Source organism: Lactuca virosa, chromosome 4, assembly GCF_052849685.1.
Source record: "Lactuca virosa cultivar CGN04683 chromosome 4, Lactuca_virosa_CGN04683_v6, whole genome shotgun sequence".
NCBI classification, from domain to species: domain Eukaryota; kingdom Viridiplantae; phylum Streptophyta; class Magnoliopsida; order Asterales; family Asteraceae; genus Lactuca; species Lactuca virosa.
The window spans coordinates 30,504,400-30,520,938 of NC_136429.1; the positions used below are offsets into that span (position 1 = coordinate 30,504,400).

At 36.8% G+C, this 16,539-nt stretch overlaps 1 protein-coding gene across 3 annotated transcripts; it reads left to right on the plus strand.

Annotated features, from left to right (window-relative positions):
• The first annotated feature begins 1,570 nt into the window (after positions 1-1,570).
• LOC145103849 (uncharacterized) lies at positions 1,571-3,561 on the plus strand. 3 transcript variants are annotated; one of them, XM_079041118.1, is made up of 5 exons: positions 1,571-2,134; positions 2,451-2,519; positions 2,599-2,704; positions 3,112-3,135; positions 3,230-3,561. In XM_079041118.1, exons 1-3 carry the CDS (start codon positions 1,604-1,606, stop codon positions 2,602-2,604), a joined length of 606 nt encoding a protein of 201 aa, XP_078897244.1. In that variant the 5' UTR covers positions 1,571-1,603; the 3' UTR covers positions 2,605-2,704; positions 3,112-3,135; positions 3,230-3,561. The 3 variants fall into 3 exon arrangements, with proteins under 3 accessions (XP_078897244.1, XP_078897243.1, XP_078897242.1); XM_079041117.1 differs by having other exon boundaries at positions 3,112-3,561; XM_079041116.1 differs by lacking the exon at positions 3,112-3,135.
• Positions 3,562-16,539: the final 12,978 nt, after the last annotated feature.

A 16,539-nucleotide genomic window follows, 5' to 3' on the forward strand; every position in this document is an offset into this window, starting at 1 on the left:
TGCTTGACGGGTCGAAGGCACCAATGTCGGCCCATGGTTTATTATGATTAGGGTGCTAGTTGTATGTGTGACTCTTGTGTGTGTAGTATGTGATATGTATACCGGACAGGGTCTGATGCCATGCGAGGCCTGATGTGTGTATTATATGCTAATTGTCTTAGTGATTATTGCATGTGTTTATGTGTCTATATGTATACTGGGCGGGGTCCGATGCCAGGCGGGGCCTAATGAATGTGATGAGGCGGGATCCATATCATATTATTGACAGATCTGTTCCGAGCGGGGCCCAATGTCGGGCAAGGCCCGATGTCGGGCGGGGCCTGATGGTTATTGGGCATGGCCCATTGTATGCTTGATATGTATCGTATGCAGTATTTTGGGGAACTCACTACACTTTGTGCTTACGGTTTTCAGTGTATGTTTCAGGTACTTCCGGATCGAAGGGGAAGAGCTCGGGATGATCGCATCGCACACACCATGTTGTTCCGCATTTTATTTGACTATGATGTATTTGGATGATTTTTGACATACCTTGATTTCATTATGGTTTTATGAAAACGTTTTGGATGATGATTTTATTATTATAAAAATTCAAATTTTTGGTCTTAAATTTTGGGACGTTACAGACTGAATCTTCATCTTCTTCACAGTTTTGATCTTCATCTTCATTTGTTTCTTAAATTTCCTCATCCTCAATCCAGTCGAAGATAGGTTCATTATGGTGGTCCACATACACATTCATTCTCTTCCCATTAACATATGCCATATCCACAAATTCTTTGTAGTCACCATTATTGTTCAATATACGAATGCCCTGACTCAACGAATCTTGTGGAAGGCAGAAGTACACATCTTTGCATCTCATTCTAGTGAGCCTCTCAAGGAAATCAATGAACTCTAAGTACCCAAACCCACTAAAATCAATGTCTCGAACGGATGCTCTGTCAGGATCAAAGTAGACTAAAGGATTTGGTGCAAACATCGCATTGGAATGGACGTCCACCATAATGAAGTTACGGTCGCTTCGAGTTGATGCATATGCCATTCTTTAGAGACGAAAGAGGGATATGAAGAATTGGTGCCCTAATCGAGTTTACAGACCAAATGTGAAGTCGACTATTTTAATGAGGGGGATATCCACATCATTTCCATGTAATGATTTTTTTATACGTATTCAAATACAAACTTGTGAAACTGTCTATAGCCGACCATACTTGTATAATGTATATGTTTCAATAAGTTCAAGGATAAATATAAGATGAAAAATAATTTAATGACCGAATAAAAAAAACAAATCGAAGAAAAAATCACAAACAAACATACCGAGTACAACCCATTACAGACTAGACGACCATTTTCAAAAGCTATGGATTTTTAGTATTTTTTAAGAATACATGCGGTCATTTTTGGAAACTTCTTTTTGCCCTAAATCAAAATTAAGTATTTAAAAAAATGATTATTATGTGACCAAGTTTATTTATTTATATTTATTTATTATTATGGTAATTGAGGATTTATTAGATTATGTTTATCCTTAGTTGCGCTGTAAAAACTTGGGGACAAAGCGACGAAAGTGTATAAAGTTGAACGAACCCCAATAAGAATGAAGATGCATCAATCCATCCATAGTAAAATTAAGGGTATGATGCTGGAACAATCGGAATCCAAACCTTTCAGCAATTCCACGATGCCGTGTTCCAAATTGACAACCAAACTCAATCTTTCTAAATGCACTATCAACAATGGGATTTCACTGCAAGTCGCCGATGATGATTCTGCCGTCGAGGAGCATTTGGAGTGCTGGCCACCAACTACGGCGGTGGTTGATAGATTGGTACTCCAATTGAAGGCTAAAGATGGCGACATGGAAGCGAATTGGGAAAAGACAATACTCAATTTCAAGAAAGAGCTTGATGCCGAGGAGGAACAATTGAAACCGAAGTTGACTTTAACATCGGATGTAGTCGATAATAGCGAAGATGGTGATGGATTTCAGAGAAGAGATAGGGCTAGAGCTAAATTCTCCGTTCCGCTTTCACGTCGGGAGATGGAGAAAGACTTCGAGGATATGGGAGAGCGGCGGCTACCAAGGAAGCCGAAGAAGCGACCTAAATCTGTACAAAATCAATTGGATGTAAGTATTTCAGAGCCAACACTTTACAGGACCAAATTCGTTATGGATTTGATACGCATTTCATACTAATTCGTAGTTACTGAATTTAATATAACATCTAGCTACCGGTTCTTCATAAAATGTTGAGATTTCGTTGCTCATAAACTACAATCCATCATTCTTCTTATGAAATGTCAATCATCATAGATTATAATTGCAGTTCTGTAAGAACATTCACATAGTTTTAGGATCTACTATTGACTCAGTGGCTTGGGATTCTTCTGTATGATTGTCATCAACATCTAATAACTTTTGTTCCTTCAAATACCATTTGCAGACTCTATTTCCTGGCTTGTGGTTAACAGAGATAAATGCTGATCTTTATAGAGTTCCTGATACAAAAAAGGTACGCCATTGTTCATTTCAGAATCTTCCAAGTTCAGTTTATTTGTTTTCTGAATCTTATTTTCTTTCCTTCAAAGCAGAGGTAGTGATGACAAACATGTCCTGGAGCTTGAAGGATTTTTCCATAATTGTTGACAATTGCCCAAATAAACTGGAATACTTTACAATAACTGGGAAACATCATATGTAAGTATATGTATATTTTTTCTTGTTTAGAATCATACACTTTTGTATATTGTTTCTTTTTGGATATTTGTAGAAGGCATCTAATTTAAGTCCCCAATATTTTCCTAATCAGTTTTTGTAGATGAATATATATCCATTTGTTAATCTTGGACTTTAAAAAGTAAATCTTTTGCAATCCAAAGTCAAATAGTGACTCATTTTTTGGATGGATGTAGTAAATAACATTAGATATTTGTAAGAATTCAAGAACACATAGTCTTGAAACTAATACTTGTCTACTTTTCTAAAAAAAGACTAATATGCCCCCATAACAAATTCAGGAAACACACATATATATAGTTAAGGTTATGAAACCTGGAAATTCCCATTTCTCATCTAATCCCATACTCTTATGATTTTGGGTGCAGGGCATTTTTGTAATTTGCTAAAGGGTTTGCAATGATCTTATCTTAACATCATCACATCCTTTAAATGGTCTTTTTAGTTTTTATTGATCAAAGTTTCATATGCATGACTCTTTTGCAGTTGATAGGAGCATAAAAAATTGACAACTTTTGTGTCCCTTCAGTAAACCTCACTACATGTATAGCAATATGATGGTGGATTTTGGAGAGGGCCAAGGGCAAAATGGTCAAATGGAACCGGTCTTTTTTCCAGGCTTCTCATCCATCATTTATGAATTTCTTTTGATTCTTTCAATACTTTTGAAGTGATGTTATAATTTGTAGATATTAGTAAATTCTAATTAGGTTTTTAATTTTGTGAAAAACCCTTGAAAATTTTATGTTTTTTCATTTGAAAAAGCTTCAAATTTAGAATTGAACTAAAAGCAAGATTACATATTATTTTATAGACAACTCAGCGTGACTTTTTGCAAGTGTATATGAATATGTTCTATTTACTTACAGTAGAATATATTGACACTAGAAATATCACTAAGAATGGGAATATCGGTTATTCTTTGGGGAAATTAGGGTTAGTGCTAATTTATGCATCAACAATCCAAATAAGAACAATTTGCATTAAAGTAATTAAAGTTAGATAAATGCCCTTATGAAAAATTGTGTACTCCATAGAAAGAAAGAAACCACCAAAACAACCACGAAGATGAACACATGAAGAAGCTTCACCCACCACCAAAGAGAGCACCAAAAACCGTCGCCAACACTACTAGAGTTAGGCTGGAGGGAATGGTGTCATGTTTGTTACAGTTCACGGAGGCGCCACGTAAGATTTGCCACACTGCTTCAAGATTTTGCCATTTACAGGGCCTGTATTGCCCTCTTTGCCATGCTTAATTTTTTTTTAAATTTCATTTAAACTAAAAAAAAACAATATGCACATAATATTTTAATAAACTCTTAAATTTCATTAATTAGAAATTGGTAGACAATAACATTAACTAGAAATAGGTAGACAATAAGTTTAAAAAATATAACATACTTGAAATTAAAATAACAACATAACTAGAAATTAAAGCATACAATACAACTACAAATTAAAACACACAAATCACTAGAACTTAACTAACAACGAGCTTAAAGATTGTCATTTAATACTCCTCATAATTTGCTAAAACTCAATAAGGCGAAAATGTTTGTCAGCTTCAACATGGTAAGCCTCAAGAACATTCTCTAGCAAAGTATTTTCATTTTTACAATTTTCAGCTTCATGCATCACCCTACAAAATACATTGCTAAACTGAATTGAAAGTGCATTTGCATGTCTCCATTTGGAGAAGATTTGATCTTTACTTCGAGGTAAAAGGATTTGACAGTTTTATTATTCGGCGACTCTCCCTCAAAAAGTAGTCGTAGGGAGGTTAATGTGGATTAAGTCTTCTGTTACATCAACCCATAAACGAGCCAGTAACATCTCTTCTTCAGGGAACCAAATGCGAGTCATTTTTAGTGAGGAGATTTTGAAAAAAATGGAAAATAAGAGGATTTGGAAAGTAGATTGAAAAAGATTTGAATGTGGTGATGAATAAAGATTGATTTTTGTATTTATAGTGAAAGATAAAGTGTTTAAAATTTGAAAATTTGAAAAAAAAACAGTTATATATTGAAAAGGAGGTATATTTTAAAAAATGGGTTGTTTTTTGAAAATGAGAAAGTGGAATAAATGGTATATATATATATATATATATATATATATATATATATATATATATATATATATATATATATATATATATATATATCTCATCGATAGAAATCTACTGAGTTTCCTCGCCGAGCCAATGTCGCCGAACGCACGAGCCAGTGTTTGCCAAAGTCCGCCGAACTATGTTCATGTCCACTCCATCGAGTCTTAGAGATGGTAACAATGACAAGTACATCAGGCCCACCCCAACATGGAATGGGGTTTTCAACTGAATCGGAGATTTTTCTCCTTACAAGTTTATGAATAAAAACAATATAAATTGAAACTCTAAATCCTGAATGTCTCCGATCATAAACAATGACATTCAAGTTACAATTTACAATCACTTTTTAAAATAAAACATATAAAAAAGTCTTCAAACATAAACAAAACCTCTAAACATCAACTTTTATTTCCAACTTTAGCATCAAATCGTCAAATATCACCTACCAACAAAATGAAAACAAATTTATAAAAAAGTACATGATAAAAAGTAAAAACTACAAATTATTCAATTATAAAATAATTGGTTTCAATTTCATTATTATCTTCAAATTTCAACCTCCGAATCGTAATGTTCAAAAATAGTTAGCATGATTATGTCACACTTATTTAGATCTAAATATAACAAAACAAAGTTATTAATAAGTTAAAAACATATAGAAATAATAATAAAATGTTAACATTTTCTCACAACGAACTTTGTGAACACATTTGAGCTTCTATTGTATTTGAATTAAGTTGGTTTTGATATGGACTTATCAATCTTCTAGTAGCACTAAATGCGGATTTAGAAGCAATGATAGAGACAAAATTAAGCAGTATTATCTTTGCCATTGCTTGCAATATATGATACTTTGTTTCCCTTGATTTTCACCACATCAAAATATCAAAGTCTTGAGATCAGGGCTCAACCGTTCCTCTAAATAACGATAAAGTTTAGTTTTCAAAATCGATCGTGGAACTCTACTCTTGGTCTTCACATAGTTTTCCCAAGTCTAAAAATTTTCATCACAAGCCATTCATTTTTGGAAGCCAACCCCATATAATCACCACCCTATATGAACTTTTCATAAATTTCTCTTGGTATTCCTTCACCAAATCATCATAATTTTTTTTATTATACTAATTTGATCCACACAATCATTTAGATAAAGAAGTTGCAAACAAAATTCTATCATTTCCATTTTGTATTGTGGATAAAAAACAACACCCATCAATTCATGACTTGTACCCCTAATATTTATTGAATTTCTCAATCATTTCCTTTGTCATTTTACACAATAATATTTGAACGGAAACACCATTTAAATAATTCAAGTCTAATCTCATAGATTTTGGGAAAATATAATTTGGTTGTGGGGTGCCTTGTCCCAGATAAGATTAAAGTGACATTATAAACAACTCAGATCTCCCATATATTTCATGTACATTTTCCTAAACTGATGAACTAGACAATGTGTTGTATCGAGTATCCCATTGTTTTAGACATGAAAAAACACAGTACATCAAAGACACTTAAGCATTAAATAAGCTGAATTCCGTTTTGTTGGACAATCCAAACATACTTCTTGGATTATGGTATCATTAATTATTGGAATGAGTTCTCAAATGTCTCCACTCTGTTGGGGGTTGTTGTCCAATAAGCGACACTATCACATATATTTTCAATTGCACCTTAAATGACATTTAACCTATCTAGATTAAGGATAACGGCAGACCTCATGTGAATATGGGTGCCATCATGCATAAACTTATTTAATCTCATGTGAATATGGGTGCCATCATGCATAAACTTATTTAATTTTTCTTTAGTCTTACCGATTAATCCATCATTTTTAGTAGACTCGTTGATTGTGATGGTAGACAGTTTGGTATTTACATTCCACTCCATTAATGCATCCATTAAAACATTTGTGAGAACTTCACTTGTGTGTGAGAAAGGCACATATATCGCATAACATATAACAAAATAAAGTCTAAAAGAAGTAGCAGTTTAATATTTTACTTTGAAGACATCATTAATAAAACGACATGTGATAGTCATGAAGCCTTTTTATTGCTCGAAGTTCCAATATCACTTGTAATGACTATTCTATTATGTATTTTTTTTTTCAATCTTTTTAATAACATTATTTTTCTCCATCTCATACATCTTGAAAATGTCGCTTTTCAATTTATTTTGACAAGGACATTTGAATAAAGCTCGAATAGTCCTTGTAAGATTCTAAAAACCAACAAGGTCAAAAATAGAACGTATGTATTCATCTAATATAACCATTTTAGCCAATGCATTTCGATATCTTTCTCATTGGGGAAATAGGTAGAAAATACTGATTTCAAATTAGATACCAAAAGTTTTTGCCAAATATCATGTTACTTCTTAGATTTGCATTTTTCATATGTTCTAACAAATATGAGGTACCATTTTTTGAATCACCTTATAATAATACCTTACAACTATTAGATTTTACTTTAACTACCATGTTAACCATAACATTCACAAAAAGTTGCCACGAAATGCTTTTTTATCTTTTATTTGTAGCATTTTCTGCACTGATTCAAAAAGTTGGACTTGTATTATCGTGTTTAGAATTTGAAGAACCAATTGGTGTTGAGTGTTGCTCTTGTTTACCTCCTAATACAACAAACTAGATGAATGTAGGATTATTCAAGATCTCTAAAGTTCCAAAAATTAGCATATTCTAAGTATCAATACACATACTATTCGAAAGATAGATAAGGATGGTGTATATAATGTTTTTAGAAATTAGTAGAAATTACAAGCACTTATATGCTCATCAAACTAACAAGCCAAATTGATTTCAAACTAACAAGTTAGCCCAAATAAACCTCAAACTGATGTTGTAACATTCCGTTTTGAGATAATTTTAACTTAAAGACTCGGACAATAATCGACCTGGTAAAGGTCTTGGGTCTCAAAGGATCGAGTTTGGACCTTAAGGAATAAGGTTCTTGGGCTTGGTAATAAGACTTAGGGTTAAAGTGATATTTGGCTTAAATTAAATTTTGGGTTGCTGACCCAGGAGTACCACGATGTGGTAGGCTGATGACCACGACATGGTATGTTACTTAATGAAGAACACGTTTTAAATGGTCACCATGACGTGACAAGAGGATGGCCACGATATGGTGAATGTTGCAACCCAAGACCATGGAATTTAGGGTTTCTTCCATATTTAAAGGCTTAAACTCATGGATTAGGTCTTCATCAACAGCCTCCAACCCTCTAACACGAAACCCCAGCCTCCTTGTGTGTGTTTTGAGTGTATGAGCCCATTTTGTGAGGGTTGAAGGAAATAGAAGTCTCTCTTGTTGCTTGTGTGTTTGGTTCCAACTTATATCCATCATCTTCATCACATTTATGATAATTTGGAGGTATAAAGTTGCTATCTTGCTCCTTAATTCTCTAGATCTATTGTTATGTCATTTTATGATCTTTTTGGCCCAAATCTTCTCGTTCTTGAAGTTTGAGTGAACTCCAGAACCCTTGAGTGCATTCTATGGCTTCTAGACCATGGTGGTGGTTAGAAAGATGACTTGCATGCTTAGTTTAGTGTTTATGGTTTTGGTGCATCCATTAAGAACTTAGGTTTATAAATATTGACTTATTGGGATGTCTTAATGGATAAAGTTGGGAACTTTATCCATCAAGACCTTTGGAAAGATCAGATATGAGCTTTTGAGTTGTAGAGATTAAGGGTTAAGAGCTTAATCCATTAAGCTGTTAGAATCAGTTCCCACGAAATGGCCAAGAGCCTGCTACAACGTGGTGGTTGTGGACTTGCTGATCGCTGACTTTTGTTGAATGTTGACCGTTGAAATTCGACCAGTTTGACCTTGGGTCAAACCTGAAGAATTAGGCTTGTTGATTGAGGGTTGATCTTTGTTTAGTGTTAGTGTAACATCCATAAAATAAGGTCCCAAAAATTTCGTTTTAAAGCATTAAATAAAACCATAGCTATCAAACCATTCCATCAAAACATGAATCAAAGTATTTCAAAACATTATTATCAGAGTTTCCAAATCAAAACATCAGAGTGACCATACCAGGCTAAACATCATGGTCTGTGCAATGCAGTCATCCCGAGCTCTTCCCTTTGCAACTGGAAGTACCTGAAACCAAAACTGAAAACTGTAAGCACGAAGCTTAGTGAGTTCCCCATACTACCACATACCATACACATAAATCACATATCCTGGGCCCCTGCCTGACCTTCCTTGGGCCCCGCCCGACATCAGGCTCTGCCTAGCATCAGGCCCCGCCTGGCACCGAACCCCGCTGGGTATACATATCTGTTTCTTCCAGGCCCCACCTGTCACTGGGCCTCGTGCGTTATACACATACAAACAGTTATCATATAATCATGCTAGCACATAAAGAATCATACACAATACTAATTGCTCCAGTCCTAAGGCCTCACCTATCATGGGCCCCGCCCCGCCCCTGCTCTGCTAATGATGAGATATGGAACCCCGTCCATACTCATCTAGCGATGAGATACGGGACCCCGCCCACACTCACCTCCCTACCAGACACATACAAGTATCACGCAGACAACACATATAATCTAACATGCACATAGTCAACGGGTACCACCCGACATCGGATCGTAGTCCGGAAAAGCATACATATAAATATTCCTCAGGCACCGTCCGACATCGGACCTTAGTCCGGAAAAGCATACATATAAACATTCATCGGGCACCACTCGGCATCGGATCGTAATCCGGAAACATACAAATACCGACACATATAAGAATCACAAATACCTCAAGCATGACAAACATTCATCGGGCATCGCCCGACATCGTATCGTAATCCGGAAAACAAATATATATATATATATATATATATATATATATATATATATATATATATATATATATATATATATATATATATATATATATATATATATATATATATATATATACGAGCCGACATTGGTGCCTTCAACCCGTTCAAACAAGAGGAAACTCACCTCGTACTGCTAAAGTCCCCCGGATAATCCTTTAGCTGCTAACTAGCAAATCCCCGAATTGCTGATCCTTCGACTCCCCGAGCTATCAGTACTAAAATAACACTTAGTCAAGACCCAATAATCCTTCTTAGGGTAAAATGACCATTTTACCCTTGATCTAATTTGGTCCATGCCTAAAGCCCAAAACTATAACATGAAAGGCTCAATACTAGGTAGACTTCCCAAGCCCACTAATGACCCAATTTTCTAAATTGGACCCAACCCCTCTAATGTGCCTTACCCTAGACCCAAAATAAGATATAGTCCGATAAAGCCCAAAATGGTGATCCACTAAGGCCCATAGTAGCAAAGTCCAAGAAAATGGCCCAAAACAGAAAGCCCAAACCCCAAAACCAAGTCCAAGGCAAAAAGATCTGAAGTCCCACTGATGCCCCGAACGCACGGCATTCCCCGGTGGAGCGTTGGGCGTTCGCCACCGACTCAGATCGCGGACCCAAATCGGAACGTAGGGCGATCCTCAACCCTACGCGGCACGTTCGCATGCTGATTCTAAAAGGATTATTAAGCACTTAATGCTTATAGCCAATCGACCAAAACATGGATCTGAGTCCTAAAGAGCATGTAGGATTATAAAGTCATTGACTTGGTGACTTTGCATGCCCCAAAAGGTTCCAACTTCACAATATAGCATTCAACTCTCATAAGAGGGCTTAATCTCATGCATTGGGCTTACACAATTCTAAAGATGCAAACTTTATAAATCTACACCCTCAAAAACACCAAGAGGAGAAACTCAAAGCCTCAACAATGATCACAACTACAAGATCTCAACTATGGGACCGAAAAGGGTCAATATCCATGAGAACCTAGATCTATGATGTAGAAGCACCAAGATGAGAACTTTATACCTTCAATAGGCTGGGAATGATGTAAAACCTCTAGATCTACAAGCTCTCTTTAATCCCTTGCTTCTTCTATAAACACCTTCTTCTTTACAATCACCCAAATAACACCAAAATGCTCAAGGTAAGCTCATAATGCATGCAAGAGGCTTAGGGTTTCGTTCTTAGGGTTAGATAGGATGGAGGCTGAAGGAAATGAGGGTTGGAGATGAGTTAAGGTGTTTAAATAGGGTTCAAGACCCGAAAATTAGGGTTTAGTCTGCCCAGACGAACGCAACGCGTTCCTTTGGGGAATACAGGGCGTTCCCATATGCAACCGCGTCCATAACACCCAAGTACGGCATGTGTACATATCTCGTACGCCCCGCGTACCCGGTTCGGCCCAAACCCTTCTAACTTCAAATGGCCATAACTTCTTCATTATAAATCCGATTTTGACGTTCTTTATATCCATGGAAAGGTGGCGAGAAGCTCTATACATCTATCAACTTATACTCACATCAAAACCTTCCGAACGAAAATCCAAATTCATAAAGAGCTCGAACTGCCACTTTACCGATATACCCCTTGGCTCAAGGCACAACCCAAACTCCTGGATCACCTCAATTACATTATCCGTACCTAAATGGGTCTAGATCTCTCTTTTTCAAAGGCCCTATGCCTTATGATAACCTATCCGCAGGCCACAGTCCCGAATTAGGAAAGCGATTCGGAACAGGGCGTTACAACTCTCCCCACTTAAATTAGATTTCGTCCTCGAAATCACTCCTTACTAACACCCATATCCAAACAAACGATCTGAGGAACGCAACTGATGATTCTGGGCGTAAGGCAACCTTCTCAAGACCACCGAAACTCAAAACGAACTCCCATCCCGAAGAAATCAAGCCTCAAACTTCCGCAAAACTACTACCGCCTTTCCAAGATCTGGATTCTATAATGGTCTATCTCCCCAACCGACCGCCTACGCTGAAATGTTACCATGCCCAAGCCTCATCGAATAACTGGCCAACCATAACACTTACAACCCTGATTATCTCGATGCTACCCTTAGAACAAGACCACTGACCATATTCAACTGTAGAACACTTATACTTGACAGAAGGCTCAGATAATCCTTCGAGTAGAAGATTCATCCCTGCAACGGTTAGACTCATACGAGAGCTGTACAACAGGGTCAAATCAATTACTTTGATACTATTTAATCCAATTGTAAGCGACTTAGCACCTTCGATCAGCAAGCTACTCCACACACAAGAATCCTCTCATCACTACTTTTGCCCGGATATCATGCTGTCTGTTATCTGCTTTCCAAATGATCCACTCCTAAGGCGTCGCCTATCATGGGCCCCGCCCCTGCTCTGCTAATGATGAGATATGGAACCACGTCCATACTCAGCTAGTGATGAGATACGGGACCCCGCCCACACTCACCTCCCTACCAGGCACATACAAGTATCATGCAGACAACAAGTATAATCTAACATCCACATAGTCATCGGGTACCACCCGACATCGAACCGTAGTCCGGAAACACACATATATAAACATTCCTCGGGCACCGCCCGACATCGGACCTTAGTCTAAAAAGCATACATATAAACATTCCCCGGGCACCGCCCGACATCGGAACTTAGTCCGGCAAAACATACATATAAACATTCCTTGGGCACCGCCCGGCATCAGATCGTAATCCGGAAACATACAAATACCGACACATGCAAGAATCATAAAGACCTCAAGCATGATAAACATTCCTCGGGCATCGCCCGACATCGGATCGTAATCCGAAAAACACACACACACACACACACACACATATATATATATATATATATATATATATATATATATATATATATATATATATATATATATATATATATATATATATATATATATATATATATATATATACGGGCCGGCATTGGTGCCTTCGACCCGTTCAAACAGGAGGAAACTCACCTCGCACTGCTGAAGTCCCCCTGATAATCCTCTGGTTGCTAACTAGCAATTCCCTGAACTGCTGATCCTTCGACTCTCCGAGCTATCAGTACCAAAATAACACTTACTCAAGACCCATTAATCCTTCTTAGGATAAAATGACCATTTTACCCCTGATCTAATTTGGTCCATGCCTAAAGCCCAAAACCATTACATGAAAGGCCCAATACTAGGTAGACTTCCCAATCCTACTAATGGCCCGCCAATGGCCCAATTTTCTAAATTGGGCCCAACCCCTCTAATGGGCCTTACCCTAGACCCAAAATAAGATATAGTCCGATAAAGCCCAAAATGGTGATCCACTAAGGCCCATAGTAGCAAAGTCCAAGAAAATAGCCCAAAACAGAAAGCCCAACCCCAAAACCAAATCCAAGGCAAAAAGGTCTGAACTCCCACTGATGCCTCGAACGCACGTCGTTACCTGGTGGAGCGCTAGGCATTTGCCACCAACTCAGATCGTGGACCCAAATCGGAACGCAGGGCGTTCCTCAACCCTACGTGGCGCGTTCACATGCTGATTCCAAAAAGGCTTATTAAGCACTTAATGCTTAAAGCCACTCGACCAAAACATGGATTTGAGTCCTAAAGAGCATGTAGGACCATAAAGTCGCTAACTTGGTGACTTTGCATGCCCCAAAAGGTTCCAACTTCACAATATAGCATTCAACTCTCATAAGAGGGCTTAATCTCATGCATGGGGCTTACACAATTCTAAAGATGCAAACTTTATGAATCTACACCCTCAAAAATGCCAATAGGAGAAACTCAAAGCCTCAACAATGATCACAAGTACAATATCTCAACTATGGGACCAAAAAGGGACAATATCCATGAGAACCCAGATCTATGATGTAGAAGCACCAAGATGAGAACTTTATACCTTCAATAGGTTGGAAATGATGTAAAACTGCTGGATCTACAAGCTCTCTTCAATCCCTTGCTTTTTCTCTAAACACCTTCTTCTTCACAATCACCCAAATAACACCAAAATTCTCAAGGTAAGCTCAAAATGAATGCAAGAGGCTTAGGGTTTTGTTCTTAGGGTTAGATAGGATGGAGGCTGAAGGAAATGAGGGTTGGAGATGAGTTAAGGTGTTTAAATAGGGTTCAAGACCCGAAAATTAGGGTTTAGTCTTCCCAGATGAACGCAGCGCGTTCCCTTGGGGAATGCAGGGCGTTCCCATATTCAACCGTGTCCATAACAGCCAAGTACGCCATGCGTACATATCTCGTATGCCCCGCGTACCCGGTTCGACCCAAACCCTTCTAACTTCAAATGGCCATAACTTATTCGTTATAACTCCGATTTTGACGTTCTTTATATCCACGGAAAGGTGGCAAGAAGCTCTACACATCTATTAACTTATCCTCACCTCAAAACCTTCCGAACAAAAATCCAAATTCATAAAGAGCTCGAACTGCCACTTTACCGAATATACCTCTTGGCTCCAAGGCACAACCCAAACTCCCGGATCACCTCAATTACATTATCTGTACCTAAATGGGTCTAGATCTCTCTTTTTCAAAGGCCCTGTGCCTTATGATAACCTATCCTCAGGCCACAGTACCAAATTAGGAAAACGATTTGGAACAGGGCGTTACAGTTAGCCAGTTCGTGGGTCCGATCGGTGTGAGGAGTTGAGGGTGTTGTTGTGCTACTTAGGGTATTAGATTCAAGTGAGTTTCCTTATTATACTATGTGCTCCGATTTATATCCTTGCATGGTAGGATATAAGTGGTAGTGATATGCTGGTTAGAGTATTAATAGGTCGGTGATCGTCCAGTTGAGTGCTCTAGGGGTTGTATATAGTCATGTAGGATACCTTGAGAACTCTTGATCTAGGATTTATTGCATGTTCCTTATTTGGTTGTATATCTAGAGTGGGATCACCTATTTGACTATCTATCTAACCTTTGATTATATACAACTATGTATATTTGGTGATCTGCAAATTATGACATAGTATGTTGTATGAGACCCTATATACGGTAGTGATTTGTTAGACAGGTAGACTAGTTATGTTGTTGGATTGTTTGATTGTTTGTTTATTATATATGTCGGCATATATTGTGGTGGGTTGAGGTGGTTCTACTTTGTATAGTAGGCCGAGATATCCGGGCGGGCCAGTAATGTGTTGAAGGCAATGTACAGACCAACTGTATGTTGTAGGCGTGGAAGGCAGACCAATCATCGACTGAAGGTCGATGTGTGTATGATTGTATGTATATTTTGGTGTGTGGTATTGTGGGGGAACTCACTAAGCTTTGGCTTACAGTGTGGATTAAATGTTTTTCAGGTATTATCGATAATCGTGGGAAGATGAAGGCATGACTATACACACTCATAAGCGGCATTGGACTTCCACATTTATTATATTATTATGATTTTCATATAATTTTATTTTAACAAATGAGTTTTCTTAACTTAATTTTTTTATGAAAATGGTGTTGTGCCTCAATTAAAAATGTAAGTTTTGATTGTGAAAATGGGACGTTACAAATGCTCCCACAAATTGACTTAAGCTAGCCTTATGCTATAAAACTGACATATTAGTTAAAATTGAGCAGTCAACCCCAAGCAAGAAAAACCTATTTATAATTGACCAAAACCAAAGTCAACCCCAAGTTATTAAATTCACATCTTAATTTGAGTTGACTTTTTTAAACGACCAAACCATCATCAATTCTTTAAAGTCCATAATTTCTAGTAAAATTTTATAACTATAATTTGATTAGCCATCAATATAATATAATATAATATAATATAATATATATATATATATATATATATATATATATATATATATATATACACACGAAGGGAAAATACCATATTAATAATTGTTGATTATTATGTTAACAAAAATATAATTGTTAACCCATAACAAAGGGCTTCTAGCTCAATGATATCTAATGTTGCCCTCCCTCATTAAGGTCGAGGGTTCAAGTCCCTTCAGAGATATATGTGGATTTAAGAGTAGTTTAGGAGTATATATATATATATATATATATATATATATATATATATATATATATATATATATATATATATAGTAAGGTACATCGATAAATAGCTAGATCCTAAAGAGGGAGACCCAGTTAAGAGGATTCTACCGAATGACTAGACTCTAAACACGATTATAGTGCCAAAATCATCCTCTAAAAAACAAACATTTGGTGGTGACATGAGGTGTAACGTCCAAAAAATACAAGGTAAAATTTTAATTTTTAAAATAACTGAAACCATTCATTTCAATCCATCAAAAGATAATTAGAGTATAAAATTGTATTCTCAAAATATCAGAGTATGACATAAGACAATAGTGTGGAAATCTTTAATAGATGCAATGAAATCATGTCAGACTCTTCACTTTGCTATTAGAGGTACCTAAAACATTTAGACTTGAAAATGTAAACATAAAGCTTAGTGAGTTCTCCAAAATACCACATACCATACATATAAAGACCTATTTCAGCCTACGGGCCCAGCCCAATGGTTTATTTCAACCATTGACCTATTTCATCCATGTGAATGCTATGATCCAACCATAGTCTTACAATCACTTCCGTTACTACAAGACCGCTACAATCTTTCCTGCCATGATCCAACCATGGTATTCCATGCAAGTCACAAAGACATACAACATATAATGATACCTAGTGTCCTGTAACACCCTATTTTTGTCTTACAGTATAAACGACCAGTCACGTAAATAAACATTTTTGATAGAAGACTATTTAGGATAAATAGACTTGAAAAAAGTCGTAGTAATCGCAA

Coding starts and splice junctions, on each gene's coding strand:
- LOC145103849 (XM_079041117.1), top strand. CDS start 1,604: ATGAAGATGCATCAATCCATCCATAGTAAAATTAAGGGTATGATGCTG. Junction 2,135..2,450: donor CTGTACAAAATCAATTGGAT/GTAAGTATTTCA, acceptor TACCATTTGCAG/ACTCTATTTCCTGGCTTGTG.